Consider the following 18,481-nt stretch of genomic DNA (forward strand, 5'->3'; position numbering starts at 1 on the left):
CTGCGCGGTATCATCACCGTCCTCTCTACAACGGGTGGAAAAGATCCGGGTTCGAATCCCGTCGATGACGCGAGGAACTTTAATGTGCTTTTTTTTTTCTCTCTCTGTGGCTGAGTTAGTCAGTCTCAGGCGTAGATAGCAAGGTCCCCCCCCCAAAAAAAAACTTGGTTTTTTTTTTCGTCCAACAAAACAGGCAAATCGACCAGAGACCGCACGCAATTTACAGACATTACATAAATGGGTATATAGAAGAAATTCTGAGTGACTCTAATGATACAATTTAAATTTGAACCAGGATTCAAAAATATTCTTCACAATTATAGTATCTCTTTAACGTGGAGTAAAAATTATTAACCTCCAGTAAAACATAGGGAAAAAGAACTTGCACATTGATAAAACAACACTGGTCAACCTTGCAAACTGAGTGAAGCACTGCTAAGATTTCATCTATGAATTCTTGCAGAAGGAAGTGTAGCTAAAGCTTATAATATTGAGCGAGAAAGTTCTATTCATGTTTGCGATTAATAGGATTAAATTGCGCAACATCCCAAGAAAAATTACATTCTCTAAACTTGGAGGAATATCACGCGAAAGTCTGTAACACGAAATTGATACAATTAAGCCTTCTACAAAATTCTGCCTACTATTTTTTAAAACCCAACCATTTTTTAAAATAAATTTTATTCACTTAAGATGGGACTTCTCAAATTGTGGGTCGCAACCTCCCCACCCGAAGGGTGGTTGCGAAAAAGTTAGGGGGGAAGTGGAAATTTTAAAAGCTTGCCTCGTACAATATGCCAAAGAACACGGAGCAGAGTAGCAGAAAAATTTCTACCACCACCTACTGAGAAGATGATTCGTCAATGGAGGAAGCAGAAAGTTTTTATTACAAGAAGCTGATAAAACAAAGCGCAACCTTCATCAATAGTACAAGTGTGTGAATGGATGCTGAAGTCATGGCATGATGTTAAAACAGAAATTGTGGTCAAATCCTTTAAAAATGTGGTATAAGTAATGCAATGGATGGCACTGAAGATCATTTATTGTATAAAAGTGACAGTGATACTAGTGAAGAGGATGATGTTGAGGATAATGATGATCAAGTCAGTAATGAAGTTGAATAATATTAAAATGATAACAGTAAGAATCCTATACCTTTATTTATTGAATTTTGGGTTTTATTTATATTGAATTTTAAATTTCCATTGTATTAACAATACTTTTTTTTTCTCTTAAATTTAATGATACAATTTGAAATCAGACGATTTCATTTTATAAAGTAATAAAGTTCTATCATAGTTTTTGATTTCTAGATTAAAATTTAATTATTAAAATAAGTGGTATATCCATCTTACCCGACTCTAACCTAAATAAAATCAATAGTTTCATTCGTGAGGGATCACACCGATTTATCATTTTAGAAGACCCTTGTATTTCAAAAGTTTGAGAATCCCTGCTTTAAGATATTTGTCATATGAAAATGTATTGTTCTCTCTTTTTAGTTTTCTTGAGATAGTGAATTTTCTTTTCATTAATTTTATTTATATATAAAAAAAAGATAGTTAATGTATGCAGAGCATTTCACTTCAGATGTGTTAGCAAACGTTAATAATTCACGATTTACAGCAAAAAACACTATTTATGCGCGAACAGAGAAAATTTTGCTGAAAATCTATTGGTGTGATTTTAATGAAAAGGGTCGATAAATCTTTCTTATAGAGCGAAATATAAAATTTCCTTAAATTGCATCCACTGAGAAGAGTTATTACATGCAGACAGACTGATGGACGGACGGACAGACAAAGAAATAATAATTGTAGCATTTCTATTAGTCCAATTTTAATGATATTTGGAATGCTCAACAAATCTTTTCAAAAGGTCCAAATATAAACTTCGTGAAAATCGGTCCTGAGAGTTGTTGCATGCTAGCAGTGAAGACAATAGGCGCATTATGCATATATGCTAACTTTTTCTGATGAGAAAAAATCTATAGCGACACCTAACAATGCAATGTAACGGAAATGCAAATGTTGTGGTCAAATATTTGTATTGTTGCAATCGTACTATTGTACAAAATGGATTTCGCTAACCTCTTCCTAGCCAAGGGATGTTTTCACATAAAGCATCTTTTTAATGTGAAAACATCCCTTGGCTAGGAAGAGGTTAGCGAAATCCATTTTGTACAATAGTACGATTGCAACAATACAAATATTTGACCACAACATTTGCATTTCCGTTACATTGCATTGTATAGGTATTTATTTATTATTTTTTCTTTTTACTTTGCCTCTGCCTAGGAAGCTCAGGTGACCCAGACGGAGACCAGCCTCGCTACCTCTTAGTAGAGTGTGCGGTCAACGTAGAGTCCCACCAGGGGCCCTGCAGCCAAATGCCAGGACACACAACATAACCTAATGCAATATGTCATATATAATACACAACAGTTTTCTGGCATTTACAGTAGTGCTGTATTTCTTCACAGCGTATATGCGGCTCAGATGTGGGGAACCACAGGTAGGGCTTGACCCTAACACTATGCATTGTTAGGTGCCACTATAGATATTTTCACATCAAAAATAAATAAAAGTAAGCATAAGTAATCAAAGCAATTCATGCCCGATTTGTAAAATATGGTCCCCTTCACCACGCCTTACCCCCCACCCCCCTAGCATTAAAAAAAAAAAAAAGGTAAACTGCAGCCATTATCAACCCACTACAGGATGGAAGCCTCCTCAACAATTCATGTTGAGGGAAATGGACCATAATCTGCCACGCTGGTCCAGTGCGGGTTGGCAGATTGACCATATTTAGCAGTCAGGGGCTTGAACCCCGGTCTATTAAAGGAGCGTGTGCTACTGCACTCCCACTCCTGACTACTCGGCTATGGAGGCCTCTCCCGCTAGCATGAACGACTCAACTCGCACGACGGATTTTCATGAAATTTATATTTGGAACTTTTAGAAAGGTTTCTTGAGTTTTCTAAATATCATTAAAATCGGACTAATAGAATTGCTACAATTATTTCTTTGTCCGTCCGTCTGTCTGCATGTAATAACTCTTCCCAGTGGATGCATTTTAAGGAAATTTTATATTTCGCTCTATAAGAAAGATTTGTCATGCCTTCCTACGTTTCATTAAAATCACACCAATAGAATTCTAGCAATTATTATATATATATATATATATTTTTTTTTTGGAATATATATCACATGGGCTATCCATATACTGCAGCTGAAGCACTGGATATTGTGCTTGCTGACATGCGCAGAAACGAAATTTTCTTTGTTCGCATATAAATAGTGCTTTTTGGTGTAAATCGTGAATTATTAACGTTTGCTAACACACCTGAAGTGAAATGCTATGCATACATTAACTATCTTTTTTTTTTTTTTGTAAAATTGCAATGAACTTATATTTTGCAGCAGGTGCAAACCCCAGCAATTAATTTTTGCTGAACAGAATAATTATTTGCATTTTAATCGATGGATTTTAACTGCAGTTGAAATTAGTGCAAGCAATGCATTCTTTTAATGAACCGAACACGTCTGTTAAATACACTGCCTGTAACCCACCTTATTATGATGGTGGCGCGGCTGCCCCACTAACCCCCTTCCCTCAAGAGTAAAGTCCGCAGCGTTTTCGCTGCGGAGTTTAGTCTACACGTGTCCCTAGTCCTATCAAATTTTCGTGTACCCCTCCTCGCGAAGTGCGGTTTGTCTGTTGTGAGGGGAAAACCGGAGTCAATCCCGGTGGAAAACTTCACGACCACGGTTTGAGACCGCCAAACTCAATGCCGAATGCCCCTGGGAAAATTCCCATGAGGGTAGCAGCTGGAATCGAACCTCGATCAGTTATTCAGCAAGACGGCAACTTTGCCACAAGGCTACTGTGGTCCCATATGCTATCGCTTTAATTTCGTTATTTCACATTTCTCAGCAGTCACGTGGGTAATGTGACGTGTTGCTACATTTCCGTTACATTCCATTGTTAGGTGCCGCTGTAGATGTTTTCACATCAAAAATGACAATGGACTGTCTTTAGTTGATGAGTCATGGTTTTGTTTAAGGGAGGGTGACAGAAGAATTCAGTGGCAACGCTGTGTTTGGAAGAATTGTTCCTGCCTGTATTCAACAAAAGCATACAAATCTAAAATCATTAATGGTGGTACCATCTCTTAAGACAGTTCGTCACTGAGTTTTGTCTAAGATTGTCAAACAAGTGGATATTACGTTGAAATTTGTCCTTTTTTTTTTCCCCCCATTTGTTTCAACCGTTAAATAACCTTTTATTTCAACAGGCCAGTGTTCGGCCCCATACAAGGGGAAAAATAGTCTATTCGTAAATATACATCACAACAATATATTGATGGCGCATCAATTACCAGATTTCAATTATGCTACTTTGTTTTTGAATGACACAGTACTTCATATATTTGTGTGCCAAGGCACCAAACTGCCTAAATTCCAGAATTGAAATAAATAAATTTTCTGTTTATATTCCTGTACGACCACAAGTCAGAATGGTTCACAAGATTGAGGATTCAAGAACATCGCTTCTTTTTTTTAAGAGCATTAGCAACTAAGGCCATATTGCTCAGGGATACGCGGTGGTCATTCCCTGACCTTTCCGCATCCTCCGTATTTGGTGGTGACGGGCTCGAACCCTGGTCTAATCAAGAAACGTGTGCTACGCACTGCTGTTTCTTCCCACCTGGCTACGGAGGCGCCCAAGAACATCGCCGTATTTTAGTAGTCATGCTGCTTGGGCCACGGTCATTCAAATGTACCCTCACATATGACCACTCGACTAGCCGCGGAAAGGATAATTACTTCCATAATGTTGTTAGATAATTTGTCTGGAATATCCACATACTTCCCTGGCCTGCTGCGTCCTATGATTTGTGTCCTATTGAGCACGTCTCGGTTACGATGCAAAGCAACTTAGTGCTAATGAGTGAAAGTGTGTTAGCTGTCTGACGGCACCAGGGGGTTCACCCATCTCCGCGTTGTGCGTTGTATACTCTGTTTGTGCATCACAGTACCGAATTGGGGAATAGGTTTAAGTGGTAGGGGTTAAATTTTGCACTAGTTCAATTAAGTTACTTTATGGGCATACTCGGTAAGTTAAGTTTGAGTAGGGGGAGAGACTGGAGGCAACAGATAGAGATAAAGGGACAATAGGGAAGGCATCCCCTTGAAGATCAGTGGGGAGAGGCCCCACCAGGAGAAGAGTGGGGAGGAGACGGAACCGTCCACCCCCCCTATCAGGGGAGGGGGATTTAAAGAAACCAGGTTAGGGCACCCGGTCAGATTCAGGATGTGGTTCTTCCTAAGACCCCGACTGGGGGACTAGAAGATCGTTCCGTTAGTTAGTATTTGTCATACTTCAGTTGTATTTCCAGTTGTTCCATTTGCTAGTTTCGGTTTTGGTAGGGAATCTTGTACTACTACTTGGCACATTGTGGGTAGTCAGTTCTGGTCCATCCGACATGAGGCTGATTTGGGATATATCCATCTTCAGTGTTGTCGCCATAGGCATCCTCCTCTTTGTTCATTGCCTTTTCTATTTAGTAGCGTCAAGTTTAGGTGTCATTTCTAGGTGTTCAGTTGTAAGGATTTGTTGATAGGGGTACCATTTCCTTACTTAGGTTTCTTGCTGCTCTTTTCTTGCTTATTTGGTGCGAGTCTATGGTCTACTTTGTTAATCTCCTGCGTTGTTGTGCAGCGTAATCAATGTCCTCCTCCTTGCGAAAAGACACTGCACGAACTTACTGAACGCATTATATTTTTCTTCTATGTCCAGTCAAAGGTGTTCCCGATTACGAGGAAGGTATGTAGTCTTGGTTATCAGGATGCTTCGGAGATCCTCATAATATTCACATTCATATATTGTGTTGCCAAGTCTCTAACTCTCCGCCTCCACAATTCTCATATTATTTAGCTTGGCATTTATGGCACCATGGCCTGTGAGTAGGTATGTAGCGTGTAATCCTGGGAAGAGCCAATGTGGGGTTCTGGGGTAGACTCTGATGACTTGAGGTATGAATTTTCTTGTGCTGTTTCGCAATACGCTTTCCAAGTTTTGACTGCTACTTAATTATCGTAGCATAGTCAACAAGATGCATCACCATCTGCCACTCCTTTGCGTAGATATTGTAGGAATTTCAAAGTCCTCTTCTATCGAGGCTGTAGTTAACCGATCTCGGGAGGAGGGAGTAAGTTTTCTCCCTGTGGATTATTCTGGATTTTTCAGCCCGCATAACATGCAAATTGGCTCTTGAATTTCACACTTTTATAAGCAAAAAAAGACAAAATTGTTCTAATATTAATTCATTCTCTAGTTAACCAATTAGTAAGAGACGGTCGGAAAAGGTGTAATCATCCCCTTTAGCCCTCAGAACAGCTTAGATTCGTCGTGGCATTGACTCAAAGAGGTGCGGAAAGCGTGCCATAGGATGACTAAATTGATTTTCATACACAACTGTCAAAGTGCAAAACAACAACAAAAAAAAAATAAATAAATAAAACTTTGCTAACACCAAAACTCTGGTAAGGCGAAAAATGCAGTCGGTAAGATGTGAACGGTACCCGTTGATATTTCGAAGAAGTCTTTCGCAATTATTCCACTTGGTGTTATCAGATGTGGTCATCTTTCTTCCGCTATTGGAGTCTGCCCTGGTTATGCGAATTATTTTGATTTATATAGGCGGAAAAAGAATTACTCAGTTTAACTGAAAGACCTCTCAGCTACGAGGATATTTTGCTGATCACAAAATTCCCAAGATGAATCTTTTAGTTAAAGTGCGTGGTCATTTTTATAGCATATCCATCAACCAACCTATTGCTTTTGACATTATAGTAACTCTCGTGGATTACTATAAAGCACAATAGGTAGGATCGCCGTCTTCCCCACACCCGGTGGAAAAGACCTGACTTCGAGTCCCGTCGATAACGGGAGGAATTTTTATGGGCCTTCATCACAACATGGCTGAGTTAGTCGGTCTCAAGCGAGAGTAGCATGGTTTTTTCTCCCGAAAACTTGGGGTTTTCGTCCAGTAAACAGAAAACCGACCTCAAAACACCCGCAATTTATAGACAATATACATGGAGCAATATGGCCTTAGTCGCTGACGCTCCTAAAAACCCTACTACAATAATATTGTAGTAATGGTGGAAAAATTGTAAAACAAATAAATATTTGCAGCACCTAGGTGAAACTTCTAAATTTTTTTATTTTAAACTCCACCATTAACACTGCTAATACAAAATAGTATTGGACGATATGTACAATAACGCACTTTCATAAATTATCTTCACAATTTAAAAAAATGGAATGAGAGAGATTTCTGGCTTTTTATATATGAGAGGAAGAATTTATATCTTTTTTATACAGTATTAGCTTTGATCCTCGTGTTATGCTGATTGTTGTTATTTGAAATTTATGGAGAAAACACGGTAAAGATCACACTGGACTAAAATAAAAGAACAGATTAATTTTTGAAAGGGTGAAAATTGGTTCACATTGGCTTTGTTTCCAATAATATGCTTTCTCCAAGGATTTGTAAGTTTGAAATGGATAATAAAGTTATATTACATATTGTTTTGCACCAGTTTATTATTTACATGGTATTCTGTATTTGTTTCCACTGTATGTAATAAACTCTTCGTATTAAGGATTGATAGTCGATGAATGGCACAGAAAGATGGGTCGTATGAGTATCTATTGGATTTTTCACCGCCTCATCACCATGCTGATTTTCTAAGATCCAGAATGAACTGGGATTCAGCAAAAAGGGTTTACACCTTTTGGTTTTGTTGAATTTTTCTTAACTGAGATCTGTTTTGGTTTAAGATGGGGTGTTTATTAAAAACTTTAAAAAAATCAATGAAAACTACATACTTTGAATTGGGTTCTAGACTTAATTATCGACATGCAATTCAGCAGTACAGTGCAGTTGGAAGACTAGTCATGTCGGGAAAGATAGCCACAGCACCAACTTTCGCGTCAGATTTTCAGCCATCGGTATAAATCTGCAGGAAATCAAGTATAATTCTGGTGGTGTGCTGTTTGAAGTCGTTAAATGTTGAAATCTGCTAGGCATTTCTTTCTCTATTGGCTAAAGTAATTGGTGGGCAGACAGGTGCCCATGGTGGATCAGTATTTTCAGTTTCTTTACAGATTTGGCAAGATTAGTATTCCAACTCCGTGCCAGTTAAGATAATCCCAAGCTCGTTGGGCTCTTTGTTTTTGGTTTGTTTCTATAAAAGGTGAATGGCATATTCCATGTGGGATTAAGGTGAAAACTTCGTATTTTGGTAGAGTAGTTAAGTGGCAACATTTTAGCTCAAAGAACTTGATTTTTTTTAATGGCACCCTGGGCAATTATGAGAGCATTATGCAGGATAGGATTAAGCCATTACAGTATTTTCTCATTGGCAGAATCATAAATAGTGCTTCATAATCCAGACAGGATCCCATAAGGTTCTGTATATGTAGAGTGGAGTAGTTCTGTCTGAATCATGAGTCTGCTCAGAGAAGTATTGTGTGCGTGTGTGTGTGTGTGTTTTTAAACAGATATTGTAGGCATATTTGATAATCTCTTAAAATATAAGTAAGTGGAATGGCGTAATTCTGGTAAGTGGGATGGCGTAATTGAAAAATGAAGTTCAGATCTGGTCTCGTTTTCTGGAGACGTCTATAGTTTATTTTTATTATTTTTTTTCTTTTTCACCCGAAGAGAAGGAACGTAACAAATGCTACGCATGTTACCCACGGGATCTTGTCTCTTCGGAAGAGGTTTTTTTTTTTTTTTTAATTATTGAATTGGAGACTTGAGGGCTAGCTCAATCTCCCTGTAGACATGGACCTGCAGGATTTTCGTGGTTAAGTAATTCTTGAATGTTATTAAAATTTGAACGAAAACTTCTACATTACAGGGTATACACAAAGCTCCTTTTTTAAACTAAAACGTTATTGAATAGGGTACATAATACAAGACCTGAAGCTACTTTCAGGTGAAAGACTATATCTTGGAGTTTTATTCACTAGAAAATTGCGCGCCAGTAGATGCCAACACAATCGCAAATCTGTAATCATGGTGGCATTTGCCTTTTGCTTTGAGTTGCTGCAGAGAATAATGGACCTTTTCTCTTTGTAGAAATTGTCATCTCAGGCATCGGTGTTACAGAATTTCCCTATGCTCCAACTGCAGGATGACAATGATGGCGACTGGACTTTCCAACAAGCTACGTCACATTATTACAAACAAGTTCGTGCATACCTAAAATACCTAAAAATATTATTTCCTGGTAAGTGGAGAATTGATTTTGTGATCCCGACGACCCCCTGGTCTAACTCCTTTAGATCTTACTCTTTGGGAATATGGGAACGATCACGTACGTGTGTCACCTATGCCAGGGACCATTTATGAACATTTTTTTTTTAATGTAACAACGTATTTGTGAGGCAATCGGCCACGTTGATAGGGATATGTTGTGCCCAATATGGAGGGAATTGGATTCTAGGTGGGTCATGTGCAGAGTAACTAAATGTGCCCACATCAAACTCCTATAATTAAAACTTGAAGAGATCCTCTGTCACCTAGACGAGGTTTCAGGTTTGTATCATATACCCTATTCACAAATAACGTTTTAGTTTTGTAATGGAGGTTTCTTGAATCAATGTAATTTAATTTTGATTTTATGTTTTAAAATTCTGTTTATAATTTTACCTTTTGAATGTATTTTTCCAAATGAAGTTCTAATTTATACTTTTGTTAGTTTATCTACATACTTAATAAACAAAAACTAAACTATATCAACAACAAAACTGTTGCTGTTTTTCAATGTATTTTCTTTCTATATAAGTATATCACCTATAAACGTGCTAATAAAGGTAATATTTCATCTTCTTAATTATGTTTTTCAAAGTTTTCTGACTTGTATTCGAGTATAGTGACCTATACTGGAATACAAGGTCACGCGAAGCTATCCAGCTTTTAATTAAAAAGAAAATCAAAACTAGATTTGCTGTAAATGGTCAGTTTACTGAAGTAAATATCTTTCGCTCAATTATAACGTTCGGGCAGAAAAACAACGATAAACACCATGTAACGTTAATGGCAAAACACACGCATGTCACGTGATTTTCATTTGTGCAAATGAGACATTATGGTGGTTTAGCCACTATACTTTTGTAATAATAATAATAATAATAAATTTTCTATTTAGAGGAAGACAAGATAGACGGACGGAATACAAAGACATCACCGTATTTGGCTGTCACGCAGCTTGCATCACTCTCGTGTGATCACTTGGCTACAGCGATTTCGATCCCGCCGGAGATTATACGCTGTGCAAAATTTAAGGACCAGTTAGGTTTTCACCTGTAGCTTCTCATAGGAGTGGCCTGGATATGGGAAAAGCATACCAAAGGAACCGCGTGAAGTACAGAAATGATGAAGGAAACAACACCGACACAACAACTGAAACAAAACGGTACAGAGGGATTTTATTCAAAAATGGCAGCATAACACTGGCTGCCATGATACAGATGCATCACTGCCAAAGATGGAACAAAGGGAAGAGGTGGTCCTCAGTAGGAGATATGACCACCCCTAATGTCGATGTACTTTGCACCGCTTGTCCGTACTTAAAACAATGTTGTTGATAAGTTCTTGCGGTAACATCGTCCATTCCTCTGTCAGCGCCATCTTCAGCTGGTGAACATTTTCTGGGTGTGGACGTGCCGCTAGGCGTCTCCTCAGAGCGACCCATATGGGATTTAGATCTCTGGAACGGGCAGGCCAATCCATAGGAACAATCCTCACTTTCCAAAAGCATATCAACAGCTGCAGTGCGATGTGGTGTGGCGTTATCATCCATAAACACGAACTCGGGGCCAATGGCACTTCAGAACAGACGCACATGGGGAAGGGTTACCTCAGTACAGTACCGTGCACCGGTTACAGTACCGCCTTCCAGTATCTGGAGTTGTGTACGTCCATCCAAGATAACGCTTTCCCAGACGAGAACACCTCGACCGCCATATCGATCCCTTTCAGTGATGTTTGCGGCGTGATACCGTGTGCCACTCTCTTGACAGATTAGCTGACATCCAGAATCGCTGCTGAGACTGAATCTACTCTCATCAGTAAAGAGTACCTTAAGTAAAGATTTTGTGGTTGTAACCTTTAGAAATAGTGTTAGTCCTTAAGTTTTGCACACAGTGTAGAAGTTTCTAAAGGCTTCTTTAATCATGGCTGTAGTTAGCTGCTTGTAGTTAGAGGTAGTAAAGTAAGCTTTCCCTCGTATTTTCGGTCTGTGAATCCATGTAATCTATACATGTTACACTGCGCCTGCGCAGAGCGCTTGATTGGGGATTGAAGAGTGAGCCGATTCTGACGTACCAGTGAAATACCCAATTCGTATTTAAATATAAAAAAAATTCCCGAGATTTTTCCTGTAGGAACTGTGGGTGCTATCCTGTATGACTACATTAACCGTTCATGCTTGGTTGTATCAAAACCGAAACAGCAATTTTCAATGAAAAAATGCTACTTTCTTCTTTAAGCGAAGTATGAATCCTTTGAAAACAGTGTGCGTGTGTACAAGAAGAAGAATGTGAAGCATTTTTTTTGTCTCTGTTTCCATGTAGGTTTATTGCACCTGATGTAACAGTTTTAACGGAGTTCGTGGAAAACTTCATTTTTTGAAGAAGCAACAAGTTTATTTTTTTACTTTCTTCTTTTGATTTATTCTCGTAGCGAGATAATTTTTATCATCCCCCCCATTCCCTTTCGAACAGGACTGAGTTAGTGGGCGTAACTATGGAGTTTCTTTCTTCCTGAGACGCAAACAGACAACCCAGCTTTAGAACGCATTCGATTTACAGAGAAGATACACTGACTCCTAAGCGAGAAAACTATTCCCATTAGATTGCTTGCCAGATGACCTCTAAAACCTTGCATTTTATAAGTTCATTAGCCTTAGGCTATTTTGCTATTTTCAGAAATTCCAAATTAAAGTGTCTTTCGTGTTTAAATTCTGAGTATTAACTTCGATAACACTCAGATAAGCAAACCGGAAAAATACGCATTTGAAAGCTAAGTTTTTTCCTGCACATTAGAGAAAAGCTTGAAGGTCGACCATCGACAAAGCAACAATCTTCTGCGTTTGTTTACAATACTATCGGTAAACAAGAACATGTGCAGCTCGAGATTTGTACACGGAAATAAGCCGATTTGATTCTCCTGATTCAGTTTGAAGCCAGGAATTATTAAAATGGTACGCACTTCAGTTCACTGAACAAAATAAACTCAATTATTCTAAACAAGGTTGCAATGTACTCATGTCGTAAGTCAATATATTGACAATAGTTCTAGTTATTGGTAATTCTACTTTTTAGATTCCTGAACCAGAGGAGCCTCTTCAGGAGCTAACGTTTTCCTCACGGGCTGATAGACTATCACTTTCACTTTCAGATGATATGCCTGAGGTGAAAGTTCAAAATGAAGATAAGTTCCTCATACTGGGTAAAGATCGGCAGAGGAAGGAAAATCATAATATGAGTAAGTCCATTTTAAATCATTTCATTCTAATTTTGTATTGAGGCTAGTGCACTTTAACACGCAGATGAATAATCAAAGCATCTACCCCCTCTCCTCCGCTCAATTCACTATTCTCGCTGAATTTTCAAATCAAATGGTTTCAAATTCCTGGTATTGGTCTGACTCGTGCTTTCAAACTCGTGCTTCTTATTCATAGGTGATTTAGAAATTATCTTCTCCTTTTGATCTACCGTAATATTTTTCTGAAGGCATTAAAATTTCAATAACTGAAAGTGGACTGCTCATTCCACTGTTCACAGAAGTTTTCCTCAGATTTAGAGTGCAAAACGACAGTGTCACTCTGATTTTGAATTGCTTATTTTCTTACCTTTATATTGTGCACCTTTTATATTATCAGCTTTCTGGCTAATATAAATGAATCAACTTCGTCAACTCTTACTTAAGCCTAACTATAATTAACTTTATTATTAATTGTTCACTTCATCCACTATTGCAGTTCCAAAGAGCTCTCTATCATATCAAATAATCCTAAATATGTGTAGGGATTTTAAGGTGCAGTATTCCATTTCTTATCTACATTATGTTGGCGTAGTAAATTGCTTTATTTATTTTTGCACCCGGGGCAAAATATTAAATATGCTCTTTCCCCCCCCTCTAATTATAGAATGCCTCCAACTATATTTTTATATGGATAGTTACCTCTCCCCCATCCCGACTTTGCATTTGAGGGAAGTGCCCGGTCTGTAACACGCTTGCTCCAGCACTGCTGGTTGTTGAACCTCATGTAGTGGAGTTAATTGGGTTATTATTACAAGAACTTTTAGAATATACATTGAATAATTTCGAAATTAGACAGCTTGCGTTGTTTTATATAATTTTTCTTAATTTAACTCGACTCTGTTTATGAACGAATTATCAACTACACGGCAACTATCAAATAATTATTATTTGATAGTTGCAGTGTAGTCAACCACTTCTATTCCATGGATCTATTCTTGGACCTTTGTTTTGGAATCTTGTTCTCAAACAATGGTTGCTAAAGGTTTTCCTAAATTATTCATCAGTTGCATACGCAGATGATTTAGTTCTTTTTTTTTATGGAAATTCTCGCCATTCATTAGAAGAAAACGCGAATTCTGTTCTTAAACAACTTTCTGATTGGTCAACGATTAATAGACTTACTATTTCTCACAGTAAAACTTGTATGATGGTCTTCAAGAAAATTTGTATTTCAAATTGTTCGCATTCCCCGTCAGAATTGGGGTTTGAACCATAAGATTTTGCATACACTATATACAAAGTTTTACCACTTATGCTGTTGCAGCCTTGTTTAGACGCACTAAAGAATGCCTCCGTAGCCGAGTGGTCAGGAGCGGGAGTGCAGTAGCACACGCTCTTTGAGTAGACCGGGGTTCAAGCCCTTGACTGCTAAATACGGTCGATCTGCCACCAGCACTGGATCAGCGTGGCAGATTATGGTCCATTTCCCTCAGCATGAATTGTTGAGGAGGTTTCCGTCCTGCAGTGGATCCAAACTTGGTTTCCTCCTAGTACTAGTTAGGACATATAGAACTGTCTCTACAGTTGCCCTACAAGTTCTATCTGCTTCACTACCTTTAGACTTATATTTAATTTACCGTGGACTTCGTTCATAAAGACTTTCCTGCAGAATTTAAAAAATTCTTAAGGACCGTTGGCAATTTCGCTGGTCTGATTCCCAAAAGGATTCCCAATAATCACCACATTCAAGTCTTCTACACCTTTCTGGAATGTTCTCGAATAGTGTGGAAATTTTTAAAAATATTTCTTAAGTTTTTGATTTTTATGCGTAATAGAAAATATTTTAATAAAAATTGGTAAACAAGTTGGTCATATTTCAATAAAAACTTTAAAAATTAAGAAAATAAAAATGAAATAAGATTCCCAACTTTTAGGCGGGAGGCTACGTTATAATTCATTTAACATGCTCTGATGTCCTACAACTTCTTTGGATCCGCCACTGAAGAGTACTGTAGGTTACAATAATCTTTTTTGTATTTGAGACTACCAGAGGAAACACTAAAAATTCTTATATTTTAACGTTTTTTGATTTGCTACTCTTTTGATTTACTTGAATGATAAATTTTGACTGAATTTTTACTTAATATCCTATTTTATTCGTTTCTTTTTTAGTCGAAAGGCGTCGGAGATACAATATTAACGACAGAATAAAGGAACTTGGGACTTTATTGCCCACGCCTAACGATCCGTGAGTATTAGCCATGTTGATGAAGTTATCTAAAAAGAGTGAACATTTCAGCTAATTCAGTGTTACTGTTCTTTGTAGAATAATTTCTACTTGGCTTTGTTTTTATTTCATTAAAATGAACTACTTTAGCCCAATAATTAGATTTTTTTCCCCGCCTCTGGAGGGAGGAATACGCACACACCAGACTTTGCTCTTTGACTGATAACACCACAATGCCACCTTTTTTATGATGAATTTTTTATGCTCATTGTCTTTTGTTATCATTCTTATTTCATATAATGCAGTAAGAGTTTGTTTAAGAAGAAATTATCCTCTTGTTACGTTATCTTATACCTGAACGTCCATTAATCCACTAAAATTTTATAAATAACGAAATAAATTATCGTGGAAGACATAACTTTTTTTTTTTTTTTTTTGTAAAGTAGACAGATTTTTTTGAACTTTCGTGTATAGATAGCATTAACATTTTTAAATGAACACTACATCTCACTAATATAAGCAATATGGCCTGAATTGTCTTGGTCCTGATCTAAAACAAGCAGATAATACATATGTATTATCTGCTTGTTTAAGATGGATGTCTTGCGTCTCGTGCATCATCATCACTCGTTATGTTAATCTTGCAATAGCGATGGACATCCTCTTCAGTTTACAGGGCAACATAGTTATTGCTTAATAAAGTTCTGTTCAACGTCTGTTCCCAATAGACACGAGTAGGGCTTTTTAAGGGGACTCGGCAACGAGAATTAGCGTCAAGGACAGCAATGAGACACTTCTCCTTACCTGAATTTGGGGCCCTGCCAGCGCAGTTGGCAAGAAGCCTTAGTTGTTTTTCGTGGATTTTATTCTGCAAAATTCTTCCAGCTTGGTTTTACTCTTTGATATGAGTAACTTCTGTTGATGCGTGTGCTCATCTGTGGACAGTCTGTTCATCGGTTTCTGTTGCAGCCTATTTGTCCAGCTCGTTGTGCTGTAGATGAGGGGATTATCATTGCACAGTATAGTTGATTTGTAATGTGATAATTGAATATTGATTGATGATATACAACGTCTCATGTACATGTATATAAGAATATTATTAATAATTGTATGCGGTACTATACCATGTATATACGTATGGCGATTTTTTTTTTGGCTAGAAGCCGCTTTACTCAATAAATAATAAAAAAAAAATGAATGCATCGCATCAGCTGTACTTGCCTTGCACATGAATTTGTAATGAACAGGGGCAACGTAAGTTAAAGCATATTGTCATCTGTGATAGATGCTGAAGAAGAACTCTTTATTGTATACAGAAGGCACATTGCTATACACCAGGGGTGGCCAACAAGTCGATCGCGGCTTTAATTTCGATCGATGACGAATTTTCAATATATATAAAAAATAGATTAGTTAAAATCTAAATATTATTATGCGCTCCACCGCATACGCTTATTACAAATCCGTTGAACCACATGACCACTCTTGTTGCTGCGCAGCCGCTAGGCTTGTCTAATGAAAATTCACGCAGTTACGTTGTGCAGAGCATAGTGTATGCGTCGAATTCTTATTTAGCTTACATAATATTAATAATGGACAGTACTTATACGTTAATTTATATTAACCTTTGATATTTGTAAAATAATAAGAGGAGTTTACCTCAACATACGTAGAATAAGTGTTCTACGTACTATATTGACGTAAACTCCTCTTATTATTTCGCAAAGATTAATATCAACGTAGAACGTATTGAGTATTACAGCTCTGATTCATACTATCTAATTAACCTTTGATTTAAAATGAATACTACGGAAAAGAGCAAAACGTATCATTTTCATCAAGAGTTGGAAGTAATGATAAAAGAAAAATGTTGTTTGATTTGCAATGCTTCCGTGGCTATACCCAAAAAAGGAAATTTAGAAAGGCACTTCAACAATCATTTGCAAAAATATCCTGTTTTTGAATTTAATAGTGAGAAATGTGTTTCTGAAATTAAGAAAGTTGTGGATGATTTTGAAACAATTGCAGACATTGTTCATTATATTTTTTATCCATTTAATGTCGACTTAGATACCAAATAAATTTCAGAAAAAATCGCTGAGATTTCACATGGAGAAAATATTACTTGAAAATTAAATTATTACATTGCGAAACGATATCTTCCTAAAAGCCAGATCATCAGAAAGAGACTTTTGAAAATATGTTTGCCAAAAAAAGTACTCAAATGTAAAAAAATGCAGTGAGCTTTTAAATTCCTGTTTTGGTTCCAAATACATTTTAAATACGTGAATTTAAAATTTATAAACGACATATTTCAATATGTGTTGATTAACTTTTTAACCATGTGCAATGAAATTCTTGAGATGGTATATCGCAACACTTGAAGAAAAGAAGTAGATCGCATCACACATTAAGTTGGCCACCCTGCGATTCACAATACTCTTCGCGGCTGTACGTTCCTAAAAAAAAAAAAAAATCAAAAACCTTAGGTGAGTCCACGTGTTCGCGATTGCATGAACTCTCACATGTCCGTGCTAAGCCTCTTCCCCACTGTGTTGATTTAAGTCTATTCAATCACTAGGACAGAATTTGGAGACGTTTAAGAATAAGTATATGAAGAGGATCACATGATGCAAAATTATTATGCATGGCACAGAAAATTTGTGTTTTGTTATGCAATATTATCCAACATCTAATCAGATTACAGTATACAGTGCCTACAGATGACTAAATTTCTGCATTTAATTTTTTCTTTGGAGTATCTGATGTACTTTACTGTTAGAAATTCTTAGCAGGGTCATATCGTATCAATCAGCAGAAACTTGATATGCACCAGGTTTTCTGTGTCAGAGGAGGTCATGTGTGTCCAGAAACTTGAGAATCGCTATAAAGATAGGCCTCTTCCAAATTGGAGATGATTTTTCAGCATTCCTGTTGCTTTTTTACGTAGTTCATGATAAAAACACAGTAGAAATTTCTATTCAGTTATAAAGAAGGATATTTCGCGATGATAGTAAATGCTAATTATTAGCAGATTTATCAGCAGAATGATTAATTGAGTGACTGATCCCAGAGAGTGTTACGGCAGAGATTTGCTTACTTTGGACCTCTTTAAATGTTCATTGCCCCCTTAAAGAAACAGCTCTTCGTGTAGATCCTAATCGAGAAATAAATATATAAATGAAGTTTGACCCCTCTGTGGATATTACAATGTCCAAAAGTTTTAGATAAGCTTTTACCACGCCTTAATAATTAGTTAAATCTTTGTAGGTGGTATGACGTCTTACAGATGTCTCCTGACTGAATAGTCTCTCATTTTGTGAGAGGAAACTGTGAAATTTTTGATAAATTGCATATACAGTACTGTATATGATTTCGAATATTTGAAGTGTTAGTGATCGGTAGCCCTTAAAAAAAAATAAAGTGAACGAACAATTGTGTTGCGAATTTGAACAATTCATGACATAATTAAGGAGGCAGACTACAGTCTTCACATACTGAAGTAAAGTAGTAGAGTTAATTTTTAATCGGAGTTAACAGAAATTGGGCTCTTTATGGTAAATAATGAATATAAGTTTTTTTGCTTTGCAGCAAGAAATCAAAAAAATAATTATTATATTAAATTTCTTATCGCAAAGGATTCCTGTTAACAACTAGCAGTCTGCGCGGGTAGCACAGTAGTAATC

The 18,481-nt window shown here is 37.1% G+C and overlaps 1 protein-coding gene across 1 annotated transcript in view; it reads left to right on the forward strand.

Moving 5' to 3' along the window:
- The window catches only part of LOC150080677 (transcription factor EC-like), a 57,647-nt gene that overhangs the window by 33,035 nt on the left and 6,131 nt on the right, over positions 1-18,481 (forward strand). Inside the window, exons 3-4 of the mRNA XM_090381495.1 lie at positions 12,482-12,568; positions 14,741-14,816. Of these exons, the coding sequence (XP_090237621.1) occupies positions 12,487-12,568; positions 14,741-14,816 (158 nt within the window). The 5' untranslated portion in view covers positions 12,482-12,486. The remainder of the gene's footprint in view (positions 1-12,481; positions 12,569-14,740; positions 14,817-18,481) is intronic.

This window comes from Mastigoproctus giganteus, chromosome 9 (assembly GCF_048544385.1).
Source record: "Mastigoproctus giganteus isolate SK-2022 chromosome 9, ASM4854438v1, whole genome shotgun sequence".
Taxonomy (NCBI): domain Eukaryota; kingdom Metazoa; phylum Arthropoda; class Arachnida; order Uropygi; family Thelyphonidae; genus Mastigoproctus; species Mastigoproctus giganteus.